The following is a 24,892-nucleotide window of genomic DNA, read 5'->3' as shown; positions in this document are numbered from 1 at the left end:
TACATTTGTGTAAACACAAACATTGTATTTATTTTATAAGAGAATACATATAGATAATAGTAATATGCTACGCATTGCAGAATAAAGGCTTATAGAGAATGTCATAAATTCACATGATTCCTGTCTCCATATTGTTCTATTTGCTTTGGTAAATACATTGCCTTTTTGACTATTTAAATGTTGGGAATCTACAGTCATATAAATTAGTATGAGAGTATTGACAATACCTCTACAAAATGTATACATGTATCTGTTTTCATTGATTAGATTTTTGATCATTATAACCATTATAACACACACACACACACACACACACACACACACACACATATATATATATATATAATATATATATATATATATATATATATATATATATATATATATATATATATATATATATATATATATATATATATATAATATATATATATATATATAGTATACCAGGCACTCTTGAAAGAGGAACCCTAGCTGTGAAACCTTCTTTTCTTGTCGGAATGTTTGTATTGCAAGGACTGTCAACAAGAAGCTGCACAGTTCAGGCGGCATTAAAATGTTGCACGGATGGCACACAACAGTAATGTTCTGATTGGTGTTTTATAAAATCATTGGATTATAAAGTCATTGTTCTTGTAGTTTTGCTGGGAGTGAAAATCAATAGATCTGCAGGAGTTCCGGGAGAGAGAGAAATTCGCAGGCAGGGGGAGATGCAGGGAACCCTAAAACTTCAGACGAGACGCTAGGTAAACCAACTGGGGACTCCAGAAACACAGACACGTTACAAAACAGAGAGGGAAGCCGATAAAGCAGCGGTGCAAACATTCATTCTAGTGCATTACAGGGGACGTCTCATCAGTGAAACGGGGTCAGGTACCAGCAACGCTGAACAGACGAACAAGATCGGTGGGAGTTTGGTTTGTAAATGCGGTGCCCCGGGCATTGCAAGCGGACCAGCGCACCTGAACGAGGACGCTGGTTCAGGCTGCAGTCGGCTCAAATTAAACCGCGATGGGAGCTTGTTTTCGGGTTCTGAATCCGATGTACAGCGTGGTTCCACTATAAGAGCAGCAAGCAAAACCACACGGTTAAGCGATGAATCTCAGCGTATGACCGGTTTAAGGACTTGGCACAACCAACATTGAGAACACTTATTCAAAATGTGTTGACTCTTCACAATAGCCCTAATAGTCGCCTTGTACAATTGAAAACATGCATGTGCTAGCAATGTATTTATATATGTAAGGCTCCAATTATGGCAATTAATAAATCAATGAAAGGCATGACGATCAATAATTGATTAGTTGTTGCATCTTGCATGGTTGTCAGGACTGTGCTACTTTGGGAATCTGTTCTGGAATGATAATACCGAAGAAGTGTTATGAGGCCTGATGTATGCCCTGCTGTTTGTTTGGCTTGTCTGTTGTAGGTGAGTAAGGTGTGGAAGGTCCTTGCTGAAGATGAGGTGCTGTGGTACAGGCTGTGCCTGAAGGAGGGGCACCTGGCTGGAGCAAGTGTCTCTGACTCCCCCTGCTGGAAAGGCACACTGTGAGACTTCAGGCAGATGCAGGACACACTTCGATCCAACTGGAAGGTACAGGATTCACTTCTTTTAAGAGTATTTAGCTCTTAAATTACAGTGCACACCAGCTAATGTGTTTAAATAGATGAGCGTAGCTGTTGGTATTCTTATATTAAAAGTCTTGTCTGTTTGCCTCGCAAAACCGGGTTGGGGAAGTGAGGCAGCTGCAGTATGCACTGGGCAAGGTGCTGTGTGATGCCAGCTCTAGCAACGGACTTGTCATAGCTGGGTAAGGAGACCACTTACAGAAGCTCTTTGAAACAATTTTGCATTTATTGTAATTGACATACTTTCATTCTAATTGAAAACATTTTCATTCCCCATGAACAGAACCATGCTTAATATTTTTGGCCACCAGAGGCAGTGCATGCTATTATGATATCTACAAGCCAATGTTGATTTAAAAAAAAAAAAAAAAAGAAATTGTCAGTGGGGAACACTGTAAATGTATTAGCCATTATATTTAGTGTAGCTTATTAAAATCAATTGCCAGTTTGTGTATCTGATATCCTAATGAACACTGAACTAAAAGCCTGCTATAGTCTGATAATGCAATAACTCATAAGAGTAACAGGAGCCCTGACAATTCCCCTAATGAGCGAGCTGGCCCTATGGCTGTTAAAAGTGGGATGGATGGAAAAAGCCTGTAATGATACACACCCATGGAAAAAAAAAAAAAAACTTCAGCATGTTGTTATACCAGACATTGATCGACAGTGAGGTAACTGCATCAACCCTCTCCCCAAATTGCTGGGAGCTTCATAACCACTATCTGTGTCAGACTGTAAACAGGAGGCTTATTAGCGAGGTGTGTGTGTGTGCTGCTCAGCCTTACACCGAGACGCACAAAAAGTTCACTTTGAAAAGGAAAGTGTTAAAATAAATTAAACAAAACCCCCAGCTACACAGCAGGCGTCTGTTTTAAGTTTTGTCCGTTTGGAGTAATGTTTGCTAGCTGAACTGCTCTATAAAATGAGTGTTTCTTTTGCTTTTAATCACATGCTTTGTGTTTCTGTTAAACACAGGCCTGGTAAGGAGGTTATGGAAATGTTATATTGTGGTCAGCGCTACTCCTCTTTTTTTTTTAAAATTTTATTATTTATTTTTTTGTAAACTGTAATTTTCTCAGGTTGCAGCAGATCAATAAGTGAATTCTGTGCTCTGGCCTGAGCGTACAAGAGAGGTGCCAAAATACACAGTGGAGCAGTGCGTAACGTTCTAATTGCACTATTCTACCAACAGAGAGCTGCCTTAAATAACTGTGCCAGTCACTTTTGTTTCTTGCTTTTCTTTCATGTTGGCGGTTCTTTGTGGTACACCGCTGGCAGCCCTGCCCCCCTACCCTCTTCGTTTACCCTGAATTGCCTCCAGTAGACGTCCTTGTGAGCCATAAGTATCTGGCACAGGGGTGGTTACAGGCCCACTGTGAGGGCCTCAGCTGCTATCTAGGTCTAGTGAAAGCTTTTACACACAGCCCTTTTGAACACACCCACACACCCACACACCCACACACCGACACACAATACACGAGCACTGCATTACCTCACAGCTCTCTTCCATTTCCTGCCCAGTATTGTTTGTATTTGTCTTTTTTTTATGTATTTTTTAATATTTTTTATATATTTTGTATAAGTCTCCTGTTGCTTGTGACTAAGCTGATGTTGGTGAGCACAGCAGGGGTGGTTCTCCTGTAAAAAAAAAAACAGTAGTCCTAGTCCTATTGTGCCCAACACCTGCATCTCGGGCAGAGGCCAGCACCTTCAATAGAGCTTGCAAGCAGACTCCAGGAGGGCCATCAGCATCTTGGGCCTTGTGTCTTTACTCTGGTGCAGTGGCCCATGAATGTAGTGGGATCAGCTGGCAGCAGTTTCCCAGCTGGTTTCACATGCAAAACACGGATCTTGGATGACCTAAGACTACCTGCTGATCAGATCTGTGAAATAAACCGCTTGACAGATACTCTGCCAGCCTGGCTCTGCATGGGGGCTGTTGATTGTTTCAGTCATTGAAACAGTGTTGCTGTCTAGATGAATCTCTCCTTCCATCCATATACCTGGGTGCACAAGCTGCTGAATGTGCGTTTATGTAATATAAATATCACACACGTGTCACTAATATTAGGCAGTTTCCTTTCTTCACATCTCCGGTGATGTCCGTGTGCGGCCACATGTCGCCCACGTCAGAGTGAACGGAGCTGTGGCCGTCGCAGCCTATGAGGATGGTAAGCTTTGCACAGGGACACAGCCAAATAATGGCCAGGCCAGCCTATAAAAACAACAGGCGCTTATACTTGTCATGTGCTTTTGTGCATTGTTACGGAAAATTGAATGATACAATGTTGTGAGACAGGTGGGCTTATTTCTACAAATAAAACAGATGCAGCCTTGTTGTTTTAGCCCTCTGAAAGTAGCTTCATGTGCACTGAAGTTTGAATCTGCCCACAGAATATATAAAGCATTCTACTGAAAACAGCTACCGAAAGTGCTCCACTGATGTAATTGGGACAAGCTAGTGGGAATTCAGTGTTGCTTTAAAAAAAAAAAAAAAGGGGTTTACATATTGTGTATAGTTACAGGAGCCGTTTCTTGCCACTTAACCAGCAATTCACTTTAGTCTCGTGTACTGATTATGTCATCCGTCCCTAACCACGGTAGACTTAACCAATCCAGATAATAATTTCTTTTGTGTAATTAGGGTAATTGCCATTAACTGCATTTGGCCATTTATTCTTTCCAGTTGTCAGTTGCCCAACTGGGCCATTTTGTACTGCAGAGTTCATTGTGATGGAAATTAAATTGCACTTATGGACATCTGTGTAAACACTGGTCTCTAATTCTCAGAGAAGAGCGCTGGTGAGTGAAAGAAGGCAGCCCTATGGGGAGGCTGTGGAGGAAGATGGCTTAGCTGACATCAAAATTAAATGAAAGTGACAAACATGCCAGTGTATCAGTATTCTTCTGATAAGTGGCATTCTTAAACCGTGTTGACTGTCCGCACTAAAACAGAGAGACCCTGTCTTGCTTGGATTAAGTAGGAAGCAGCCTCTATGAGTTATGAGTTATGGAAAAGCACTGCTGTAATACACTGCTTATTGATTGCCAGGGCAAAGGCGTTTTATTTTCTCCCCATGGGGATGTAAAACAGAGAGGTGCTTCGTGTCAACAGTTCCACCGCAGTGGGAAAGCACATTAAATATTGATGGCAAAGCTGTAAGCTCAGCTGCTAGTGTGTAACGACTTGCTCTTCCCTCTGACTGGTCCCAGAAGAAGCTTTGTCCTCAATCATTCAGTGTAGTTCGTTCTTGTAAATTAGTCACATGGCTCAGTCTTGTTGTTTATGTTTGTTTACTTGAAGATAGGGGCTAGTACTTTAATAGAGGACTTACGTGGCATTTTAATCATTTCTATGCTGTTTAGAATTGTTATGGGTTATTTATTATGTTGCCCCCCAAATAGGCGCTTCTATTTACATTTTTTAATCGAGCCATTTGCGCCTCAAAGTCTGCATGTATTTTAGAGACAGACCTGTACAGTGCATGCATGTGATTGAGATTCCCTGTGCTGTTTTCTCAGGCATCGTGGATGTGTGGAGCACCGAGGCTGCTCGAGAGCCTGTCCATCATTACCAGCACCTGCAGAGGGTGCAGGGCCTTGCCCTGGGGGCAGAGGGGGCCATTGTGGCAATGGCCTCTGGCACCCAAGTGCGTGTGGAGTGCCAGACTGACACGGGCTACTGGGAAACAGCATCCAAGTGCCAACTTCAGATGCCAGTAAGTGTGCTTTAGATTTTCTGTCTTATTTTAAGGTAATTGAGAATTTTCTAAGGAAATCTATGAAATTCCCTGCTCAAAGGTACAAACTGTTTTATAGTTAGGAGAATCCCTCTTCATGTTTGATAACTTGCTAATAGAGCTGTGTGCCCTGGCAGGTTGAGTTTGTACAGCTAGTTCCCCTGACAGACGGGGGTCTCTTGGCTGTGGCTGCTGCTGCCGACACTGTCCACCTCCTGCAGCACAGGCAGGAACACAGCGTCCTCCACTGTGTCTATGGACATCCTGTCACCTGTCTGGACACCTCGTCCTCACTGGCAGCTGTGGGGGTCAAGAGCCATAGGTGGGCCATGAACGCCGGCAATAAGGTGAGTACGAGCCATCTCTGAATTTGGACATTTGGGTAAAGAAAAAGAAAAAGAAAAACGACCTGTATCACAATTGGTCTAACTCAGCAAAATGAAGAAGAATGAAGAAATGAGTAAGGCGCATTCATTTGCTGAATTTCATATGCATTGGGGCCTAACGCTCATTGAATTAATGCTGTACTTGGATGCAACCCTGTTGCAATGGTAGCTGCTCAGTGAAACTGGCTGTGATGTTACCTTTCAATCAGCAGTAGTAAAAGGAGAGATCACTGTGGTCTGCGTGCGGCGTTCCAGAGTCACCTCTAAGCAGGACACACGCATGGCTTCTAATCACATGGACAGGACTGAAGAGATCCAGATGGCTGCTACAGGCATTAGACAATGCTTTGGCCGAGGCTCAGCAAGTGACATCACTGGCGCAGTATAATTGTACTTTTGCAAGCAAATGAGAAGGGGCTTTCACAAAGTAAGTTTGGTAATGGATGGAGGGAATTAGTTCATGCTGAGGTGCACCCAAGCCAGGTGATTTAAAAAGTCCAAGAGACTAGTGGTTCGTGGCCAAGTCCAGCTTATAAGGGCCTGCCCACCACTGCAGCAGGGATACAAATCTCTCTCTCTTTCTCTTTGTGTGTGTGTCTCTCTCTCTCTGACTGCATGGCAGTTCGAGACACTCCAGGCTTTCCTGTGAGTTTAGCTACACCTGATCTTATTGAGCCAAGTAGTAGAGGTGAGAAGTGCAAGTGTCTAAGCTCCGTGTAAAGCCTGGACTAGCTGAAACTGCTATGCAATGGGAGTGTTGCTAGGTGACCACCACTGTCACCTTTTCTACATCCCTGTGTCGGGATAGCTTTGTCTATGGCATGCACACAGAAACGTTGTCTGCAGGGAGGAGCATTACGAGTATAAAGGCTGATACACTCGTCAGGTAAAAGTTCAGTGAAATATCTGCTTACAGTGAGGCTCCACGAAAGACTTGATTAACTTCATTTACTGGGATTTCAGAAAGTGCAAACCGGGGGTAAACACTGTGTTAGGACAGTGGGGTTACACTGCTGTCCACCAGAGAAAACACACCTGCTTGTGGGTTTCTCTGAATGAAAAAGGACTTCAGAGCACAGAAACCATGAGGGTGAAGAGATTGTTCTTTTTAATATCAAATAATTAATAAAACATGACAGTTGCAGCAAAACCAGAAACAAGATATAGAAGTAGCCAAGCATCAAAGGCAATATTGTATTTTGTGCTGATTTAGGTTGTTCGCTGACTATCTGCAGAACATGTGAAAAGCATTCATTCCTCTTAAAGACACTGCACACCTGAAAGAAAGAAAGAGAGAGATGACCAAATTGAACCTTTATGACTTAAGATTCCTGACTTCTGGAACATAGTGTATATAGAAATCATCAAATAACTGAAAAGCGGTCCTCTTGTAAACAGCACAGCCTGTATTTTCAGCTATCTGCTGCTGCCTGTGATGCTGCTCAGACAGAGGAAAGTTTGTGTGTTCAGTGAACGGCCCCCACCGGGCTGTCACTTTAAACTCCTGTTAGATATTTGGCTCCTGTGAAGCATCACACAATTAAGCATGTCTGGCGGCAACGCAGGAGATAAAACATCTGGCAGATTTTCAAAACTTGCATCATGCAAAATTAAACTGGTTTTTTTTTTTTTTTTTTGTTTTGTTTTTACTGAGATATGAATTATTCATCTGTGTTTGCTCTCCTGTCTCCCATTGTTCACACCTATGAGAGCAGAACATTAACCTGCACTTATATATATATATATATATATATATAACACATACGTACGGGTGACGGATGAGTTCCCTTAGTGGTTGCCTGGATCTCTGGGAAAATGAAGAGCATTTAATTATATTTATGAGGATCTTGAGTTCTAGAACCTGCTCCATTTTAGTAACACATCTTTAAATCTCACCCTTTGGTCTTTGGAGAGGGATAATGCATAGCGTTGTATATGCTCAAGATGTGTCTTACATGATAAGCCCTGAGAATGTATTTGGTCTGGCAGATCCAGGTGTACTGCTTACAAACTGGCCAGGCAGTGGTGGATCTGGGGAATTCAGCTGGAGATTTTACCTGCGTGAACCTGAAGGACAGCCCCCTGAACCTCCTGGTGTCTGGTAACAAGGACAGGCGGTAAGTCCTGATTAGTAAGGCCCCCCCAGCCAGAAAACTTTACTCTGTGGGTAGTTGATTATCTCTCATGGACAAAGCACTCTGGAACCTGTACTCTGGCCCAACAACTAAGCCAACATCTGCAGCGTGGGATGGATTAAAAACAAAGGCAAGCTCGTCAGCACGATGTGTGGCTGGCTGAACAACACCAGCAGAAAAGAAGTCTTGGCTTGTCCTTGAAATGAAACTCCTGTCGTGATTGTATCTGCATTCATTTTTCAGATCTTAGTTAGATGGCCAATGCAGGAAGCCATGTGTCCCACACACAGCGGTGGTCCAAATCTAATGGACGCTATCCCCCCCCCCCCCAACCTCACGGCCAAAAAATGAGATTTGCTTAACTGCTTGTGTGTGTGTGTGTGTGTTCGTTCGTTCGTTCTTTGGCCAGTTCACAAGTTTTTCTAGCCAAAAGAGAACAGGGAGATGGAAGGAATCATTTGGTGTTGCATTAGCGTGGACAAAGGCCACAGCCGAATGCGTTTCTTTCCCTTGGCCCAATTTTTAAGAGCTTCTTAAAAGAGCAAAGTTACAAATGGTTAACTATGATAACTGTGTGAAATGAGTGAATGCTAACACAGAAAACTGTCAGTTATATTTATTTTGTTCTTTGTCTGCATAATTAACCCTGAGTCCTATTAGTGCTGGAAGAGTTTCTTAAGCTTAGCTTGCTGATAGGATGGTATGCCATACCGCCTCCTTGATTCCTGTGAAGAGCGCTGGACTGGTAAGGGTTAATATTGTCCTGCTAACAGATGCAGCCCTCCTCTTTCAGAGCCACTTCAGGGCTATTGTCCGTCTCCTCTTCCTCTCCCAACACGCCTGACAGTTACATTTGAGAAACTTTGGATAGCGGCCGTGCGGAGTGGGGGTTCAGCTGCACATTGTTGATTCCCGAACAAAATTAATGAGCACAGATGGATGAAATATAGTGAGCATTTGTGGCTACTTTGGCGAGACTCCATTTATTCTCCAAACTGCTTTTTAAATTGTGTTTTTTAAATAACTTGTAGAGTGCCATGCACTGAGGGATGCTGGTTCAACAGTAATTGAAATCTAAATAGTCAGTTTATGCTCAGGTCGTTATATTTATGGATTAGAAACTGTATTATTATAGATACTAATTATATAAGATGTGAACAGTAGTACCACAGAGTAATTCCCCCCCCCCCCCCCCCCCCCCCCCCCCCCCATGTAACTGACGCTCCCATGTATTGTGTGCTTGCAGGCAGAGGAGTGATCTTCATGTATGACTTCTCGGTGGACACGTCAGCCTCTGATCATGTCCTTCCCATCTGCAAGTCGAGCTACACAGAGTCCACTGGCTACAACTACAACATCGGGTTAGCAATGCCGTATGACAAGCTCCTGACAGAGCCTGGCTCAGTGCTGTGACATCCCCAGAGCGCTTGCAGAAACAAAACACGTCCGGAGCAGTGAGGCTCTAGATAGCTCACTCAACCTGTGTGAGACAAGTCTCTCCTCCCTGCAAAGAGCATTGAAACAGACCAAAGGTTTTTCCTTCAGATGTAATCCTTACACAGAAGGAACATTTTATTTTAAAATTCATCTCATTGTTTAAAAATATTTAAGAATCTGTTCTGCATTCCCAACTAGCTACTGTTCTTGTAACACCTAAAAAAACCCCCATTATTACTGTATTTTTATATGTGCTAAAGGATCAGATTCCTGCCCAGTTGAAAATCCAGCGAGTGCACGCTATTCAAATTGCAGGTATGCATTTAAAAAGGGAAAGAGAAATCTGTGAAGTGCAGGAAGAAGCGTCGCTGTAGATACAGGTGGCGTTATAGTTTGGCTGTAGTTAAGACCTGTATTTTTATAATATTGACAGCACATAACCTGTTTAAATAATGATTAAACACTATGGACAGTATTCTCAAAGCGTTTTTGAAAGGAGAAAATTCCAATTAAATGATATATAAAACTGAGCAGCAAGCGACTTTAATGTGTGTTCCTATCAATAGCCATGCGTTGTAGTACTTGACTTATCTGGTTCTAATTAAAGACTGATGTAAACGCTTTGAAAATATAGCCCTAAGTGATTTGATACACTAAACTGTTCAGCTGTGTTATATTTAAGTATATTACTGTACATACATCATGCATTCTGAACAGGTTACTTGCAGCATACTGCATTTTATACAGAGCCAGTGCCTTTCCTAGTTTCTCCTTATTTTTTTACATTTCTACCCATCATTAATACTAAATATATGTTCCATTTTTACAGCAGCAGCCCTTTTAGGATTAAAGGAAGTCCCCCGGATGTTTTATGGTTTAGATTCCATGCCTCTCATTGTCTCAAGCCCAGTTTTGAACTGCCTTTCATGCCTTCATGTAGGGCAGGATTTTTCAACTCTATGGCTGAGTGCGCAACCCATACAATTCTGGATAATTAGAAAACTCCCCCTAATTATGAGGGACAATTATTGCTGTTCTAGGAATTGATGTGTTTAACGAAAAAGCTTACCTCAAGACTGGCTGCTTTAGAACAAACAGATGCACCAACAAACTCAAGAAGCATTTCTTGAGAGATCGCTCACAGCGATATCCACCTGGTGTGCTGCACACTGACGGGTTTTACTTACCCTGAAAGCTGGAACGTAGGAATTTATCAAACACATAATAAGGTTGCAGCATTAATAAATACATACCAAGCACTGGCATAAGAGTTGCACAACGCTTTTTTGATAAATTGACGAGTTACTACAACCCCAATCAATGCAGAATCAAACCACATTTCATTCAGCCAGCTCACATGTTCCTGAAGGCAGGGTTTTCAACCCACAGCCAGTTTGCAGTTTGGATAAAGACCCCCTCCCGTTAGATTGCATTGCAGGGGTCGATGCTGACTGTAAATCAGAAATGGAAGGATGTGAACTGCATGCAAAAAGAAACGATAGTGGAGTTTGTTTGACCGAATTTTGGAGAATGCAGAAGAACTATTTCCCAATGTAGCATATATTTGTCAGTTGTTACCAATTCTGTGGACACTGAAATAAGTGTTTCTTCATATGGACACATTTTCACAGAGCAATGTCAATCCATGGAAGAAGACCGGGTTAACCAACTGGTGATGCTCAAGTTTAACAGCAAAATATAATGACAAGAACTGAGAATGGATTTTATTTTGTCTTTCACACAAACATAAGTAACACTTATGGGCTTCTTATGCACAACCTTTTTTTTTTTTTAAAACGTTATATTCAAAGAACAAAACCAAGAAAAAAAAAAAAAACACACAGCTTACATATGTTACATAATCAAATGGCCAGATTCCAATAAATGGTTATAATATCTATACTCTATTAAAAAAACAAACAAACAAAAAAAACCTATCTTCTATTGATGAAATATATATTTGTGCCCAGTGAGATCCAGATATCAATATCAATATCAATATATCTATATATCGATATATTTATATATATTTTTTACAAAGTAATTTACATAAAAGTGTACTGGTAAATTAAAACCTAAAAATAATATAGAAAATGGTTAAAGTGATGAGTGCGCATTACATGCATTACTGTGGAGGCTATTGACCTTGTCAGAAAGTCCTGTGAAGGTTTGATCTGTGCAAAGTAAGCTGATTTCCTTAAAGCAAGGTAAAAGTGCAAACCAACAGCAAAAATGTTACCCAGTCGCAGTTTCTGTTCTTGTATTGAGCCAGTAGGGGTCAGTGTAGCCTAGGGAATGACTAACCCTACTGACTGCTGCAAGAAGAGATGTATTCACTTTACTGCATCCATTGTCAGTGGGTCCCTGGAAATGCACAGTAGTAGTGATAAATCAGAACAGGCTCTGTGTAGCATGCAGGTTATCTTGTCCTGTTGACATTTTCAATTACATTGCATCTAGTTCATAGCATCGGATTTTAAACTGTTGTCATACTCGGGGAGCTACATGGTTAATCCATGTTCAAGAGGCCACCCAGTAATGATTTCGACACAGCTCTGGTGCAGGAGTAGCGTGGGAACAAGGTACTATTGGAGTGGAGGGGTGGGAAAACGCTCAGCTATTTCTACTCTCATACATGGTTCACTTCTTCCCAGAACCTTTCTTTTGAAGTGCTTTGTGTGCCCTTTCCCAACCTTGCAAGGAATTCCATGCCGCAACTCTCAAAAGCGTTTCTTGGATTCGCTCCAGACAAAAATAACTTGTTGATGCAGACAGATTTTTCACGAAGGAAGGAGAGTTTTGCGTGGCAGTGTGCTAATTGTTAGTAGAAAGCTTATCAAAGCCTGCGGTTCCCTGAGAGAGACAGTGCCCCCATTTAGTTTGACAGGCAAACATATAACTCAACAGCAATGACCCGTTACATTAAGAACCTAAGGAAACAATCCTGCTACACCCTTGATGAACACCATCACCCCATAGTCACCAAGAACAAAGCAGACAGACACAGTCATGTCCCTACAATGCAGTTCCAATTTGAAACCTGAAGGTTCATCATGTTCCTCATTTGCACAGAGTGGTGTTGTCGATTTTTAAAAAGCGAACGTGCATCTTGGTCTCAATGTCGATGCCAGTCCACATCTAAAGAAAGAAGACAGATTTATCTAGTGTGCAGTGCCTTCCATTTCACTATCATTCCACACTAAACTGCTGTGTTGCAGTGCCTTCCATTCACTCCACATTGGAACACCATACTACATGAAACAGCATGGGCTATACTGGAGTGATTTAAATGGCAGCTGCTAAACTAGCTGTTAACAGCGTTGAGGAGGGCATTTTGTCTTGTACAATGCACGCAGTATGAAACTTTTTTTTTTTGTATGCCAAAGAATGAGAGGAACTATTTTTTTGTAGAAGGGTTCTCATTAAATAATGCCTAATTTAGTCTGCTGCACGAGCAAGATTTCTTTTTAAATCAGACAATGCTTTAGTCAAGGATTGAATCCATTCATTTTGACAAACAAGTCTTCGTTGCTAAAACCCAAGCTAGCCTGGGAAACGAAGAGTGAATAACAAACCTTTAGAAAGTCCTGAAAGGTGATTCCTTCATAGACTTGGTCTGGCTCCTAAAGGGGGGTGGAGAGAGATTTAAAAATAAAATGTTACATGCCTGATTTACACAATGATTAACACCTGTACACTAAAGGGACATTGTTATATACACATCATTGTTTGATATTTGTAAGCTTGGAATAATGATGATATACTTATTGCTGCCCTGGTTAGGTGGCTCTTGTGTAATTTTCACAATGTAAGCACACCTATTGATTGGGTAATTCACAACCACTTGTATAAAATAGAGTGGTTTTAAATGAGTTGCTGTGATATTTACCATTTGTCCCATGCATGTTCTTGCAGCTTCTAACATAGCAGCATCTGCAATGGAGGCCGATTCATTTCCTATTTTGGGGTTTTTTGACAAGAGCTCATAAACAACCTAGAAAACACAAGACAGATGGGTGAGAGCCGAGAAACATTATACTGCACAGTAACAGACAAACCCTGTGCTGCAGCCATATCACTTACTGGATCTACAGCTAGTTTTCCAGCACTGTCAATATAAGGCATCCTTTCTTCCCAGTGCTATATGTTCTATCAAAGAATGAACCATTTACAGTATGTGGGTGGCTGGGTATAGCTTGAACTTGACACATAGTACAGTGGAAGTACAGTACCAGTTCAGAGATGCTTTTCTTCTGCTACATTTCACCAGTGAACCTGTCAGAATCCTGTCAGAACAGCAGACAGAGCAAGAGTAACACAGAAAAAAAGCCTGTATATCTGCAGCATAGAAACCAGATTTCTAGCTAGGACTAGCATGCTCGGGATAGGTCCAGCTCTGAATGCAAAAGAAGTGTCTCAAACACACGATTGGTAGGGGTATAATGATTTGTCGTGTTACTGTCTTTACAAGCTCTACAGGTAGAGGCAATAGAGGTGTGTATCATTTGTATCGTGATACAAGACCAAAAGCACAACCTGGCTCATTGTAGGTCACTAAGTGGTTCTTGAATGAAGAATGTTTTATAGTTGCTGTGTACACATACTCTCCCTACCTTCTGTAATTGTTGTATTTTAACAAAATTCATTAAATCATTAAATTACCATTTGATCTTGTTATTCATCATACAAGTAGCTGATCAGGACAATCACATGTATCGCGATATGTACCGTATTGTGACCTGCTTATCGCGATACATATCGCAACACATATCACACCCTTGAAAACTAGGCTGTTTTATTCATAAGATTTCCGCCAGATAAATCAATCAGAAAATCTGTATCTGAGCCCAGGGATGTGCAAACGAGGAAACCTCATCAGGTACAGATGGTGGCGTACCTGTCTGTATTCTTCCAGGCTGATCTTCCCGTCGTTGTCCAAGTCGTACATGTTAAAGAGGACTGTGGAGAGACAAAAGGAAGCAGAAACTAGAATCCTCTTGAATTGCACAGCACTTCAATTCCTAAAAGTGTCTGCGTTGGTTAAGCAGTGACCTTTGCTTCTACAGCGGTGATGTTACTGTGTGATGATCATATATTCTGGCCCCACACGTCATTCCTTACACTGCAGTTTCTCCAGTCTCAGTTGCTCCCTCTGTTCCTCAGTCATGCGGAGCTTCAGCGGTCTGAAGTGTGACATGACGGTCAGGAACTGCTCGAAGCCGATCTCCTGCACAGTGCCCTGCGGGGAATACTTATCGAAGTTCCTGCAGAGACCACACTCCAGGTTAATCACTGGGTTATCAATTCACCTGTTTTTTTTTGTTTCTCATTTGGTTTACAGCAGACTGTACTCCATTTGTCACGACCATGTCACCATGTGAACGGTGCATGTCATCGCGGTGGACTTGTCTGTACAAAACAGCTTTCAATGAATAAATCAGAAGACTTAGGAAGCTTAAACACCCCATAGGGGTAACGTTACTGTTTAAGTGTTTTTTAAACAACAGTAGAATAGATACATTGACATATAAAATGCATCAACTGGGTACAAAAGATCACTTATTGAATGGACAACTCCCTTCTTGAAAGCACTGCTATGAATTAACAGCCATGGCTTTCCTGTTTAACTAAGTGTCAGTACCATTGAATAAATAAAGGCTGACACTGACCGAGGAGCCTGAATGTCTCATGTTTAGCAATTAATACCAGTAAGATGAAACAGATCTGCACTTGCTTTTCCAGAAACAGGTTTTGGCACAAAAATAATAAATGTAATGAATTATTTTAGGGTTAGTTTAAGGGAAGAGGATGGGATACATCTCCCAGTTACACAGCTGCTCAACTCACCTTTTGTCAAAGAAAGCAGCGACGATTTGGGTTCGGATGGGGTTGAACTCCAGATCAGGTATGCTGTAAAGGTGCTCTGGTCTGCCAGGTAAAAAGCGATTGAGGTGTGAAGGCATTAAACCAAGCAGGTTACCAATCACAGTAGAACTGGCCCCGGGACTGTCATTTAAAATTGCAAAATTGGCACCGTTTCCAAATTCTGAAGTCATTCATTCTGAATTCAGAACTCCCGCAGTGTTCAGCAGGAATTCACTATGAATTTGCGGTCATTCCCTAATTCCCTAATTTTCTGACAGTAATAAAAATATATACGAAGTAACTTAGTTGCCTGGAAAGTAACACATTTTCAGAGTAGTTTCTCATCAGTTTCTACACGGCTGCAATGTGCCTTTGCAAGGTGTTGAGACACCACACCACAATACCAAGCTCTCCACACACTTAACACTACAAATATGAAGGAGAAAACGTACTGGAGAGTGTCCTCGTCTCTGCTCAGCTGTTTAAATCTTCTGTGCAGGATCTCGACTTGCTCCACTGAGACTGCAAATTAAAACCAATGAAAAGAGTGAACGAACACTGCACAGGAAAAACAGGATCTCCTTTTATTTCATGGTCATCTGATTCACGCCACTGTGAAACCTTTTAATCTGTAAGTGAATCGGAGCCACAAGATGGTTTGTCTGCTTAGCTAGAGGTTGCCTCCATTGAGGTCAATGGCACGGAATCTGCCGAAACACAACCTTACATTCATAAAAGACTTCAGCCTAAGTGAGGCTGTATAAGAGACCTCTACATTGTGGTGTGGCGTTGTTTCTGTGAAGGGCATTTTACAATGACAATGTTCCATTAATAAAAGACAACACACACGTTTCTGCTGCCCTTTATAAAATGCAGCAAGCACAAGAAATAATTTAAAATTCAATTTTACAATAACTGGGGTGTTCAATTACCTCTGCTAAATGACTTACCGCACCCACTATTTAAATCATGCACAGTAATGTCCTTTTTGCTCCTATTTTTCCTAATGACATGCTGTACTGTGCGTTTGTTTGTAGTTTAGTCTTTAAAACCCTGGGCCCTACTGCAGAACAGCAATATATAAGATATGATTCAACCACCACGGTTTGAATCTCAAAAAGCACCCTGCTTTTTTTGGTCGCTCCAAACACAACATGCATTTTGGAAGAGGACACATAAAGAAAAAGGCTGATTGTTGAAGGCTTGTTCAGACAAGAAGGTTTTCCATCTACATTAATACAGGCACATGTCAAACTTGCATAGTAGAAAGAAAGCTCTGCCACCCAAGATATTGCTGCTTATAGAATGAGTTATATAAATATTACCCCATGGATTGCATGCCTCTAGGTTCGGGTTTGGCTGGTATCTGTTTGCTAAAGCTATTGTGCTAGCGACACCAAAGAAAGGTGCGATGTTTTTTTTTTTTTTTTTAATAACTTCCCTGCCTATATCAAATCACTGGGAAGGACGAATGCATATCGAATTATGTTGTACGTTTTAATTGACATTGCCTTCCAGTGACCAAGGTGTTTAAAGACCACTTGTAAATGTGGAAGCATATCCATCCTTTATTATAATGTACGATTATTTTGCATCTCTTGATTTCTACCTGTATTCTCATACATACTAAAACAGAAATAACAGCATGAGGGTACCCTTATAAAAGTTTCCTACGGTATTTTGGCATGGTATTTTTGCAGTTTTAACATTCGTTTCCCACGGTTATACTCTGCAGTTATACTTTGCCACGTTTATTAATATGCTTTACCAAGACCTCTCTATTCTTTACATTGCTGTCCGATGCTTCACTGTGATTTCACTATGCTTTGTTCCACTTTACTTTTATTATGGGAAACTTGTACAATGGTATTTACCTTGATCTGTAATAGAAAATAACATGACTGAAATTATTTTTATTATTTTATTATTTTATTGTTTTAAAAAAAAGTCGAGTGTATGCTGATGTTAGCAAAGTGCATTGTTACACAGTCCTGGCTTTCATGTATGTAAAAACACAGCTTAAAAGCTTTCAGACAACTTTTGCCAAATTCTCTTCACTCTCAGATTGAGGGCTAATTATAGAACCATCACGTGCAACAGAAAACTGTGTCATCATTTTACTTTATTGGTGTCTTGTAAGATAAACCAATGCAAAGAGAACAACAGGAATCATCAGGAATAATCATAGCAATTAACGAGGAGCGTTCTTGTTGCTACAGCACACGTGTGTGTATTTTTACTAGAAAAGAAGTCTCTTATAAGGGAAGTCACTTCGGATTTGCACAGTTTATTGGATTAGCATAGTAAACTGCAGTTAAACACAGTACAGTTTCAATTTGCTGTTAGTTAGTCTGACATTACAATCAGGTTCCTTTCTAAGAGTCATTGTCGTGTTTCATCCGATGATGTTCTTTCCAGTAAATGCAAATAGTCAGAACACCACCGGGGAGTTACAGTCAAATCAGACCATCTGTTTTGAATGAGCAGGTGGAAGAGTGAGATAGACACACCACCATGTCCCTATTAGACCACTCCACTGTATAGTAATGTCTGTGTGCTATAATGTTATCACTAGTTATCTGAAGAATGATAGGTGAATATAAACCCATTGTTTAATTAACATTAGAATCTCAGGGTGATATTTTACAATGAGCTTTAAAGTTGGGTTGACTGGGGGATGGCAGACATTACAACTACAGAGCTAAGCTGTCCCATAGGGGTATATAAACAAACAGGACTGTCAACATGTTTGATAAAGCAAAGGTGGTTGCAAACAGTCATCAAGGAATTCTCCTTTACTGTGAACATGATTGCGGGACGCTGCAGGTGGTTTGGGAACACAGACTGAGCAGAGAGTGATTTGGAGGGCTTAACTGTTACCTGACAGGGAATCTGGGACTGAACCTTGACATGCCCATTATCTCATTAAGATTCCAGCACAGTGTTGAAGGAAGAACAGCCAGCTAATTGCGCATTCTCAGCAGGGCTGCGAGCTAAGCCCATCCATTAAGAAATTAGATTTGCAGCTGACATGAAAAGTGGTCCGATGACGATCCGTTCAGATTTGTGACAAGCTCATAAATAATGCAACACAAACAACTCGTAGCACTCTGAGGTTTTAACCAGAACGGTTTCTTTTATTTACACTATTTACAAAGTGTGCTGATCGGTTTATGATTATTATACATCTTTAACCCTTTACTGCCCGGGGTATGGTCACATAGCTACTTATGGCTATTTTCGCAACGTCAAATATGGTTACATGTTTTCTACGTGTTTTTTAGTGCTTCAAATAAGCAACACACCCTGTTTTTATTTTTTATTTGGCAAAGATGTTGCTGTATTCAGAACTTCCTCTTTTGAAATGTGTCAAAAGAATGTGGTTCAAGCTGATTCTCCACTTTCTACACCCTATTCCAAAGAGAAACCCAATCTTCCACTCCCCTGATCGGTTGTGAGACTGAAGGTAAAGTGCAAATGAATTAGTAGCTGGCAACCTACACAAGGATCTGCATAAATAACTGAAAAGGTGCTACATAAAAGGAATCAATCTTCACAAGACAGAACCCTTTGTTATGCAAATGAAATCTCTGATACTTGATCGAGGGCTGATTACAGGCACCAAATGCACAAGAAAATTAAGGTTTGTACGAATGCCAAGGAGAATTTTCTATGCCAGCTTTCCGTAAGGAACCAGAGGCTGTGCTACAACTGTGCTTCCATGGTTACTCCAAACACCCTATTGACAGTGCTATGGCAGGCATTTCAAATTTGTACTTATCTAATTGCAGCTACCAAGAGGCAACTTCCAGAAATCTATTAGGAATTCCTATCAGGATTTGCCAACTGCAGTTATTTAGAGTACTGGTGCCTGGCTGTGTTTTTTTTTTATTCTGTCATTGTTCAATCCTACATATAAACGTGGAATATTGAAATTATGATTTGGTGCTTGTAGCAGCACTACAAAAGTGAAACCAAATACACACAAGGAAGACTTTCAGATATTTCAATCCTTTTTTTTTATCATCTCTCCAGTAAATTAGATACCTTGGAAGGCTCTCTTTAATGGGTGTTACTGTAGCTTATTCCCAAAGTCAAAAGAAAAATATACTGCTGTCCAATGCACGAGACACTTGACAGCACGGGGGAAACAATACGCTAGCAAAGTAAATAAGAGGTCAGATAAAGGATAGAAATTTCAAATGAACAGCAATATGTCTTGTACTTACAGCCTGTCTTCTCGGCGAGGTCGTGTATGTAATTTTCAACGTGTCTAGAATGAAACGCTCCCATCACTACCTGTACAGTAAACGCTTCTCCAGAAATATTTGTTATTATTGTTTTTGTTAGTTTGATTGCTCTTGAATAGTTGAAAATGATGCTAGCTGTGTTTACTTTGCAGAGTTATAAAATCATTTAAAGAGCTGTTGTCGGAGAGCTCTTTACTTCAGTGCAACGGTACTACTGGGTATGTGTTTCAGGAGCTGTACCTCGCTTCCCCTCTTAGTTTCAAGGCTGGAGGCTTGAATTATTTAGGACGGCTTCCCCAGGGTCCTAAAGCTCTCATATATTGGGAACAGTATGGGCTTTATAGTTTGTATACTACTACTACTACTAATGTATATAAGTCTGATAAAAAGAACAACTGAAACTGGGCAACTTGACATACTGTATTACCAGGCATCATGACGTCGTGGCTTAACTGAATCCAGTTATGTAGAGTACATGTATATCCACCATAAGTCACATGACCTTGTGATATGGTCAGATTTTAGACTCTTTAGTGGGCTATTGTATGGGTGATCCCCAAAGAAATTGAGATTCTGCAAGAAGTGCCTTTTTAGTTTCTTTCTAAATTGCTTAGCCATCCAGGTGCCCCTTCAAATTCCAGTGCTGGTCAAAACAAATGTGACCCGGCTAACCTCCTTCCCCTTCGAAAAATTCTTAAAAACCGACGAGCATGACAGATGAGAAGCTGAAAAACAGAGCACTCTGGTTTTTCAATTACTAAACCCTTTATCATCCAAACTGAATGAGACCGGGAGGTCCTAAAACCAGGATGTGTGGCTAATAAAAAGATTAAGATAAAAATACCCAGCATGACATTCCCAATCGAGAAATGTCAGACACAATCCCCGTACCTTTAGGAATACACTGTACAGTGCAGACTGGCTGTGAGTGCGGGAGACAGAGGCTGGCTAGTGTATCATCTATGACGGGTGGGGGAAAAAAGACTTGCACACAACCTGACAACTTCAGATAACTGATGCGTTAATAAAATCAAAGTTAGAAGTACCAAGGCCACAAACTTGGTCAAGTGTGTTATGTGTTTTCTTATTAACTGCATCAGAAAAATTGCAAATTGCAAACCACACCCAGGGAGATTACAGTGCTGTACATCTGTCTCTATGAGACTCTGACACATCTGCTCCCTGTGAGTCTGGCATGCTGAGAGGACTGGCTGGGATTAAGATTGGAAGACACAGTGCAGTTGGTGCCCACGGGTACACGACTAATCATGCTTTTGTTGATACCCCTGAACACTTCAGAACTACTTCATTAGGGTTACACCTGGGGCAGTAACTGCTAGAAATTTCAGCATCAAAAGAGTTGTTGCAAAGAAACCAGTACAACAGAGGCGGTTTGCCAATCTGGATTAATAAAGCACAGGACCTACTTGCCTGATTCACAACCGCATGATTGCAACAGAATGGTAATTACGGGTATTCAATCTGTTGTGTAGCGTTCTTCCCTCTGCTTCCACCCCAACATGTTTTGCTTATTTCAACACCTAGCAGGTTAGCACAATAATATTTTAACCTATGAAACTGTAGCTACACTACTTGTTTATGATGGTCTGCTGTAAACAACTAGAGGCAGACTGACAGGCAGTCTAAACTGGCTGTTACTATTTCCTTATAAACAGTGATTTCTTTCTCTGCTGAAAACTGCAATCTCGAGTATGAATTTTGCACTATGCCACAGTATGCATCTGCTACAATTTATGTGTTTGGCAATATTAGTTTTTGCCACCTAGTGGTAACTATTTTATGGTAAACATATAATAACCAATAAACAACCTTTGAAATATTGTTTTAGATAAGAATTTCAAATAAACAATTGTTTTTAATCAGCCAGGTCTGGGGTTGTGTTATTAACAGCCAGTCTTTAGTTATAAAATATTAACAAACTTATTTATAAAGCTTTTTAGGTCATACAAGCAAAAATACATTACCTGCTGAATAGCTGACCTCTGCATTCCTTGAGAAACATGCAAACAGTACTCAAGAGTCCCTTTTGTATTTACTGCAGGTTTTAATTGCAGATTAAGAGAAACCAATCACCTCCAACATCAAAGGAGAAAGAACATTTAAAGTGTCTTTTCAGAAGCATAGCTACAGAAGGACAGTGTCTTGCTGAGGTAACGTTATCGATTTCATTCCATTAACAGGGTAAGGGGGCGGGTGGTGGTCATGTGACTACAATAAAAATGATTTTTGGCACTGAGTCGCTGGCATGTTGCATCTCAGTCTTGCTCTAACTCTTCACTACAGGGTGCTCCTGTGGCTCTGCTGGTCCCTCCTGTTCAGAGCCGCTGGACAGGGTGCTGTAGAGTTCCTGCGTTATCCTAGTGGTGCAAGCCAAGTCCTCGGGGTAACAGGTCTGCAGTTGCTCGTTAGCCATGTAGTGGGTGTCCCTGAATTCGGAAAAGTAGCGTCCCACCTCGGGATGGGAGATTTCCAGCGGCGAGGGGTGAAGCTCTAGGTTGTCTAGGAGAGAAGAAATGAAAGAGTGAACGTCCAAGAGTAACAGAAGAGAATGGAAGGCATTAGGCTTTACTGTTGAAGCAGTACTCAAACAGAAGGGCACTATGCAATATACATATAAAATGAAGAAGGAAAGTAATTGATAAACTGAAAACTTGCTTTTAATAATTAGCTACAATGTTTTAGCTTCTGTCTTCAGATAGCATGGTAGAAACAGACAGGTAGACTGATGCTGAGTTTGAAAGTAGCACATCATATATATAGAGACATACACACACACACAGTATATAGTAAATAGTACAGCCAGTTTACATGTGTTGACATTGCCATCTGATACAAAGAGATTTCAGATGGCTGTATCACATCACCATCAGGGACTCTTATCCTGTATGTTACAAAGAGGGACACAGAGGAACCCACTCCCACCCTGTGCAGCGTAACGAGAGGTGCCGTCCTGGACCAGCACGCTGTAGAAGGGCTGGTCGGGTCCGTTTGGCAGCTGGTGAACCCTCATGGTGGTAATCCACTCCAGACCCATGGTGCACTTGGCATCCCAGCCGTACACCACACAGTTATAACCAGACCTGGGGAGAAGACCAGTGGGAGACTCAGGATACCTGCAGCAGGTACGCAGGGCAGGTAAACAGCACACAGGACCACAGATACCTAACCAGGCGAGGACAACATCGAATTTACACTTCGCATTTTAAACTGAATTGGGGTTTTGCTCAGTTAAGTGATTGCTTAGGTAAGTGTATATAAAAATACATGTTTTGCTTATTGGATTACTGTACTGTATAAAGAAGATACCCACAGTGACCAAGCTTCAAAAATGATTACTCACTGTGGTTCCGGTGTGCGTGCAATATAACACATTTCCTGTAAGAGTGGCCCCTCTGATAAATTACCCCTGTTAGATTTTTTTGCTCAAAAGAGCCAGTTGCCCAACATTTCAGTATGGTTCATATCCCTCTCAGTGGAGCATGTGGAGGTATTTGTAAGACCTTGATGACAAAGTTTGTAGTTAATCACCGCACACACATACTCACACACACACACAGCGAGGCGCACCGTTTGTGTCTCATGATGAGCCCCGTGGAGTACTGCACCTCCCGGTTCTCCTGGTCACTTCTCCTCTTGACCTCAGGCTCGGCTGGGTGGCTCTTGTGCTGGATGTGCTCCAGGGTGTGCTGCACCAGGTAGCCCACAGCGCCGTGCTGAGACGGGTCCAGGGCCTGGATGTGCTGGAGAATGTCCAGGACCTGGGGGAGAGGAGCAAGAAAACATCGGTCGCCTGCCTTCACCCAGCAAGCCAGCTTCACCTCACTGATACGTACCTGGAGCAGGCCTTACCTTCTCGGGCCAGATCCCCAGGTGGAAGTACAGCCTGGCCTGCAGCAGCAGGTACTGGATGTTATCAGGGTTGATGGTGAGGTAGAGATCCAGCGAGTCCCTCAGCAGCTGGTAGGACTTCTCACTGCCTTCTCTGCGGGAGAGCACAGCACAGGGGAGATGGCCAGGGGTTCAGGAGGGAACCACCATGTCTGTGTTTCATAATCTTCAGGACAGATGGATAAACAGCAAACTGATGTTAGGGGACTCATTTACTTGCAGTGTACTGGAGTGTGTAGGAATGGATAAGTGCTGTAAGTGAATATTTCATGGACCAGAGACTGCCTTCAGTCCGACACTATGTCTCTCTTGTGGTGGGGCGGTGCTATCGTTCACTGTACACTGTGTTCTAGATTGAGATGGTAAAACCTAAACCAGATTAGAGACCAGACCTCCAGGGTATTCAGCGACAATACCACCTAGCCTCGTTCCCTGAGTCTTTTCTGTGACCCTCACTCACCCTCGCTTGCCGATATTGAGGAGGTTTCCCACCATCCTCAGCAGCATCTCCTCGGTGCTGACCGCGCTGTAATAGTCTGACGTCACCTGGTGGCCAATCAAGTACTCGCATTCTTTTGCTGTCAACTGCTTGCCTTTCCCGAAGGCGTCAATGTAAACGTAATCATAGATATCCGAACTCCTGGAGAAAAAAATTAAACAATAATAATAATAATAATAATAATAATAATAATAATAATAATAATAATAATAATAATGCATTTGAAAAATGACTTCATTGGCAATAATAATCGTCTCTCTAGCAGAAACCCCAGATTTACACCCATTGAGGATTACTGAAACGGCAGCTGTTCTGTGGGATATCGTTTCTGCATGTACTTGTCCACTTTGGAAAGCAGACTGCCATGCACGCTGTAAAGACGGCTCTGTGCACGTTTTCCCTTACCGCTCGCTTCGTTGGCACCAGCGCAGCAGGAAGTGGTTGGGGAAGTTCACTGGCTCCAGTTTCACCCCCAGCTTCTTTGCCAGCGTCAGGTAGAGCACAGACAGGCTGATGGGAATACCTGTGCGCCGGGTCAGCACCTGGGAGAGAGGAAGACCTCTGTCAGGCACCGGACAGCATGTTCCATTGGAATTTGACACATAGGTGGGGAGGCACAGAATGAATGAGGTCCATTCCACGTTAGGTTACAGCAACATTACAGACTCTGGAAATCACTCCTTATGAGTTAGGAAGCTTTTTGCGCTATAACTTTAAAACTATGTATTACACCAAGTGTTTACAATGCAGGAGGGTGTGCTCCAAAATGGAACACACGGAACATAGAATGAGCCATTAGAACATTAGAATTTCCTATCAAAAACGTTGAACTGACAAAGCAAAATGAGCACCATGCTGACCAAAAGCGGCCAGGCGGCCGCACTCACCTGGTGCAGGTAGGAGTTGAGAGGGTTGTAGTAGTCGCTCTCGTTTCCTTTGTACTGCAGCTGCTCATACAGGACGCTGTTCAGAGCACACACAACCTGCCTCTGCAGGACCAGGTCCTCCATCAGGACATCCTCATCTGAACACAGACCAT

General features: G+C 41.8%; 2 protein-coding genes and 1 pseudogene across 4 annotated transcripts in view; 1 reads left to right on the top strand and 2 right to left on the bottom strand.

The window, feature by feature from the left end:
* Nucleotides 1-1,095: 1,095 nt before the first annotated feature.
* LOC121297061 lies at nt 1,096-11,294 on the top strand (annotated as a pseudogene).
* A 74-nt stretch (nt 11,295-11,368) lies between these two features.
* Nucleotides 11,369-21,148, bottom strand: LOC121297517 (calcineurin B homologous protein 3-like). 3 transcript variants are annotated; one of them, XM_041223868.1, is made up of 8 exons: nt 19,425-21,148; nt 15,648-15,717; nt 15,178-15,258; nt 14,452-14,594; nt 14,228-14,289; nt 13,220-13,324; nt 12,906-12,953; nt 11,369-12,468 (listed from the first exon to the last, which is right to left on the bottom strand). In XM_041223868.1, the coding sequence occupies exons 1-8, from the start codon at nt 19,486-19,488 to the stop codon at nt 12,391-12,393; spliced, it is 651 nt and encodes a 216-aa protein (XP_041079802.1). In that variant the 5' UTR covers nt 19,489-21,148; the 3' UTR covers nt 11,369-12,390. The 3 variants fall into 3 exon arrangements, with proteins under 3 accessions (XP_041079802.1, XP_041079801.1, XP_041079800.1); XM_041223867.1 differs by having other exon boundaries at nt 12,379-12,953; XM_041223866.1 differs by lacking the exon at nt 11,369-12,468 and having other exon boundaries at nt 12,863-13,324.
* Nucleotides 21,149-21,307: 159 nt separating this feature from the next.
* The window catches only part of fbxo21 (F-box protein 21), a 6,816-nt gene continuing 3,231 nt past the window's right edge, over nt 21,308-24,892 (bottom strand). The window contains exons 2-8 of the mRNA XM_041223070.1: nt 24,741-24,877; nt 24,259-24,395; nt 23,815-23,994; nt 23,316-23,448; nt 23,034-23,224; nt 22,389-22,546; nt 21,308-21,965 (exon numbers count right to left, since the gene is read on the bottom strand). Coding sequence (XP_041079004.1) covers nt 21,733-21,965; nt 22,389-22,546; nt 23,034-23,224; nt 23,316-23,448; nt 23,815-23,994; nt 24,259-24,395; nt 24,741-24,877 — 1,169 coding nt within the window. The 3' untranslated portion in view covers nt 21,308-21,732. The remainder of the gene's footprint in view (nt 21,966-22,388; nt 22,547-23,033; nt 23,225-23,315; nt 23,449-23,814; nt 23,995-24,258; nt 24,396-24,740; nt 24,878-24,892) is intronic.

Source organism: Polyodon spathula, chromosome 22 (assembly GCF_017654505.1).
Source record: "Polyodon spathula isolate WHYD16114869_AA chromosome 22, ASM1765450v1, whole genome shotgun sequence".
NCBI classification, from domain to species: Eukaryota; Metazoa; Chordata; class Actinopteri; order Acipenseriformes; family Polyodontidae; genus Polyodon; species Polyodon spathula.
Note: the sequence above shows the minus strand (reverse complement) of the source record. Positions and strands in the feature narration are given on the sequence as shown.

Bases quoted from the DNA above. Each gene is read 5' to 3' on its own strand.
- LOC121297517 (XM_041223866.1), bottom strand. From the start codon at position 19,488: ATGGGAGCGTTTCATTCTAGACACGTTGAAAATTACATACACGACCTC. The intron at 14,290-14,451 runs GTAAGGAATGAC...GTCTCTCCACAG, and splicing joins GAGACTGGAGAAACTGCAGT to TCCTCTTTAACATGTACGAC. The intron at 13,325-14,227 runs GTACGCCACCAT...TGTGTTTTCTAG, and splicing joins GCCTGGAAGAATACAGACAG to GTTGTTTATGAGCTCTTGTC.